Source organism: Crocodylus porosus, unplaced genomic scaffold, assembly GCF_001723895.1.
Source record: "Crocodylus porosus isolate Cpor-Errol unplaced genomic scaffold, CroPor_comp1, whole genome shotgun sequence".
Classification (NCBI taxonomy): domain Eukaryota; kingdom Metazoa; phylum Chordata; order Crocodylia; family Crocodylidae; genus Crocodylus; species Crocodylus porosus.
This window is the reverse complement of record NW_017728931.1, coordinates 37,076,365-37,079,755: the sequence shown is the minus strand read 5'-3', so window position 1 is coordinate 37,079,755 and position 3,391 is coordinate 37,076,365. Positions and strand designations below refer to the sequence as shown.

The window sequence follows — 3,391 nt, the reverse complement described above, 5'->3', positions numbered from 1 at the left end:
TGCGGCGCTGGGGGGCCTCGCGGGGGGGGTGGCAGCAGCGGCTCCCGGCCCAGCGCTGCCCGCCCGCGGGGACATGGACCCCAACAGGATCATCCAGGCGCTGAAGGGCACCATCGACCCCAAGCTGCGCATCGCGGCCGAAAATGAGCTCAATCAGGTGAGGGGGGCCCGGCGCCAGGCCCTGCCCCCGCCGGCCACGGGGGCGCCCGGCCCAGCCCGGAGGGGCTGCGCCTCAGGGGGAGGGGAGCTGCTTGGACGTGAGGAGGCTGCTTGTGGGGGGCTACCCCCGCCAGGGCGGCGGGGGGGCTGGAGCTGCCCATTGCCTGCTCTGCCTCACGCACTGCCTAGAGGTTCGGGGGGGGTCTCCCCTTGGCCTGCCCCACCCCACCCCACCCCGTGTGGGTCTTCCTGCTGCTGCCCCCTCATTGCTCACCATGCAGCCAGGAGGAGGAGTTTGGGGGGCAGCTCCCCCCCTCCTCATCCGCTGCTCGGGGCTCTCCTGGTGCCTGGCGAGTGCCTGACTGCCTCACCGGGCTGGCAGTGGCCCCTGTGACCAAGCTCTGAAGCCGTCACAGCCTTGATGTTGGGGAGCCCAGCACACGGTATCAGCGTCTCCCGTTTCTGATCAGAGCGGGTGGTGAGAGAGCACCCAGCTGGGTTCAGTGCTTTGCAGCGTTGTCATCTTGGGGCCATTCTGTTGCTTCCAGTCTCTGGCGGTACCTCTTGAGGCTGTCGGGCGCCCCTTGTTAGAGTTGAGGCAACCTTTGGAAAGCACCAGTTCTTGGCACACCCTTTTTTTTTCTTGTTGAATTTTTATTAGCTTGGCAGGAGATAAAGAATGGAGCAATTTTTTTTTGAGTTGCAGAGCACTCAGAAGGACCACCACTGGTTAGAGTGATTTTCACCCTGTGGACTCCTGTTTGAAATCTCTGGGTTTATTGTGTGAATTTTGTTAACGTGGCGTTATATCCCATGGTACCTGTGAAAGGATCTCAAAGCACCCTGCTGTGCTGCAGCAGTGGCTGACAGTCCACGACATGCCATGTGGTGAGACTGAAAGCAGAACTAGATTGGCCCTCAGCACCTGTAAGACTGTCCACATAGCCCTTCCGTTCAGTAGGAAAATCTGCACAACTAAGAGAAATCCAGTGAAATGGGTTGCTGTGACAAAATGTTCCCATGCAGTGGTGGAAAGTTAAGGTGTTGATTCTGCAACTAGCTCCATTTCGGAAGCCTCCTCCCCGTTCCTACAGTACCAGGTTTAGTGTCTTAATTCTCTTAACAGATTTTGTAGGATTGAACACTCCAGTCAGTAAAAGTCATACCTTTAATTTGTCCCTGTACAAGTGCATTATAGGAGATGCAATCACACATTTAAAACATTTTCCAGGCAACAAGCAATAGATAGTATTTCACTACACTGTAAAGTTCAGCTTATGATGCTGTATAACACGAAAGCCTAACAGTGGGCTTGTATGGAAATGGTTCTCATGAATTCACTTAACACACGTAGCAGGTGGTTATACTATCCGTGTATATGAAGTTTGGGGAAATTGTTTGGTGTTTCACAGGTAATTTGGTATGATTAGTGTAGCGATCATGCTATTATGAGGTTTGGTAATGGCACAAGGACATCCAGTTAAAACTATACCTGTGGCCTTAATGTTGACATTTTTTGTTTCTTTTTTCTCCTTGCAAGATGAGTATTTTAATAGGTCATGTGGTAGCTCCTATTGGAGAATGATTTCGGTTTTGAATTTGTGTTTTTAAAAAGCTACCTTTGGGGACTTACTGATCATTTCAGCCTGATAAGGCTTGGCTAGCAGGAATCAAAGCTAGTTTTGGCATTTGGCGTCATTATCCGCACATGCAATTAGAAAAACTTTTCTTGAATTAGTTAAATATAGTTCACTTTAGCAACTGGCAAGTTCTGTTAGCTGTTGTTTGAATTGGAGATTTGGACTCTTCTTGGAAGTGGTTACATCAAATTAGATATTGCCACCCACCTTCTTTATTCCTCCTTTTTTACACGTCCCAAGTCTTTTGGGGTTTTTTAAAGTCCCGTAGAAATAAATGCATCAATAAATGCTTTTATCCTTATCAAAAATCAGTGCCAGCAGCCCAGCATACAGGAACCAAAACAACAATAACCAACTATGTTTGGCAGTATTAAAACAAACAAGTAACTCTTGGGATTCCTGGATCCTGTTCCTGACTTGGCCATTGACCTACTGCATGTATAGGTCACAAAGCTTATGGGAAGTTTTAAGGGATACAGGTTGTAGCTGTATTGGTCTACAAGCAAAAGGTATCCGAACTCGTGGTAGAGGTGATATATTTTATTAGACCAACTAGATATTTGCAAAAAAAAAAGTCCTTATTTGCAAGCTTTCAGGCATATTCACCCTTCTTCAGGCATAGGAGATTGCAAAGATTGTAACATATCTCCTAGGTGGAAATGAAAATTTCATATTTCACAGGAGAGCTGAAGGTAGTATAAGATCTCCTGTTGGAAAAGTTCATTTTGTGCCAATTAGGCTCAGATAAAAGTTAGATCAGTCTATTCATCTCAAAGTTGTCTGATGGTAGGCAGGATGTTGGGTTATGTTTCCTTCTGGTTATGTTGTTTCATATTCAAATTTAGCCTTTTTTTAATGAAAACTTCATAATTTTACAAGAAGGAAGCAAAAGTCAACAGCTGGAAACCTGAAAGTTGGCACCCTTGCCTCATGCCTTTTGTTTTCGAGCTAAATTTGCATGTTCACAGAGCTGCTTCAACACAAGAGAAATTCCTTGCCCAGGAGAGCCTTCCATCACCCATCCTCCTATGAAATATGAAACAACATAACCAGAAGGAAACATAATTAAACTTCCTGCTTGCCATCAAGACAAGTTTGAGGTAAATAGACTGCTCTAACATATCTGAGCCTAATTGGCACAAAATGAACTTTTCCAACCAAGAGATTTTTACTGCAGCTCTCCTGTGAAATATGAATTTTTATTTCCACCTAAGAGAAATTTTATAATCTTTGCATTCTCCTATGCCTGAAGAAGAGTGTGTGCCCAAAATCTTGCAGATAAAGACCTTTTTTTTGCAAATATCTTTTATTAGACCAACTAGATATAACCTCTACCATGAGTTCAGGAAGTTTTAAAGATTTTTGAGATCATCGAGTGAAAGATTTCACCAGTGAAAGTTGCTATAATACAGTTGTGACTGAGGGTCCTGGTGTGAGTCTCAGATTTTCAAAAGTGTTTATTAACAGTAGTTTTTAAACATGGATTTTTGAGGCAAGCTTACAATCTGTTTCTGCTTTACTAGAGATTGTGGAATTTAGTAGAAAAAGCCCCAGTATTTTTGCAGGCTTCTTGTTACAAAAGTGAGTTAGAA

The 3,391-nt window shown here is 45.3% G+C and overlaps 1 protein-coding gene across 2 annotated transcripts in view; it reads left to right on the top strand.

The window, feature by feature from the left end:
* The window catches only part of IPO8 (importin 8), a 74,293-nt gene continuing 70,902 nt past the window's right edge, over positions 1 to 3,391 (top strand). The window contains exon 1 of one of the 2 annotated variants that reach the window (XM_019544613.1): positions 1 to 157. In XM_019544613.1, coding sequence (XP_019400158.1) covers positions 74 to 157 — 84 coding nt within the window. In that variant the 5' untranslated portion in view covers positions 1 to 73. The remainder of the gene's footprint in view (positions 158 to 3,391) is intronic. The other variant, XM_019544612.1, reaches the window with a different exon arrangement.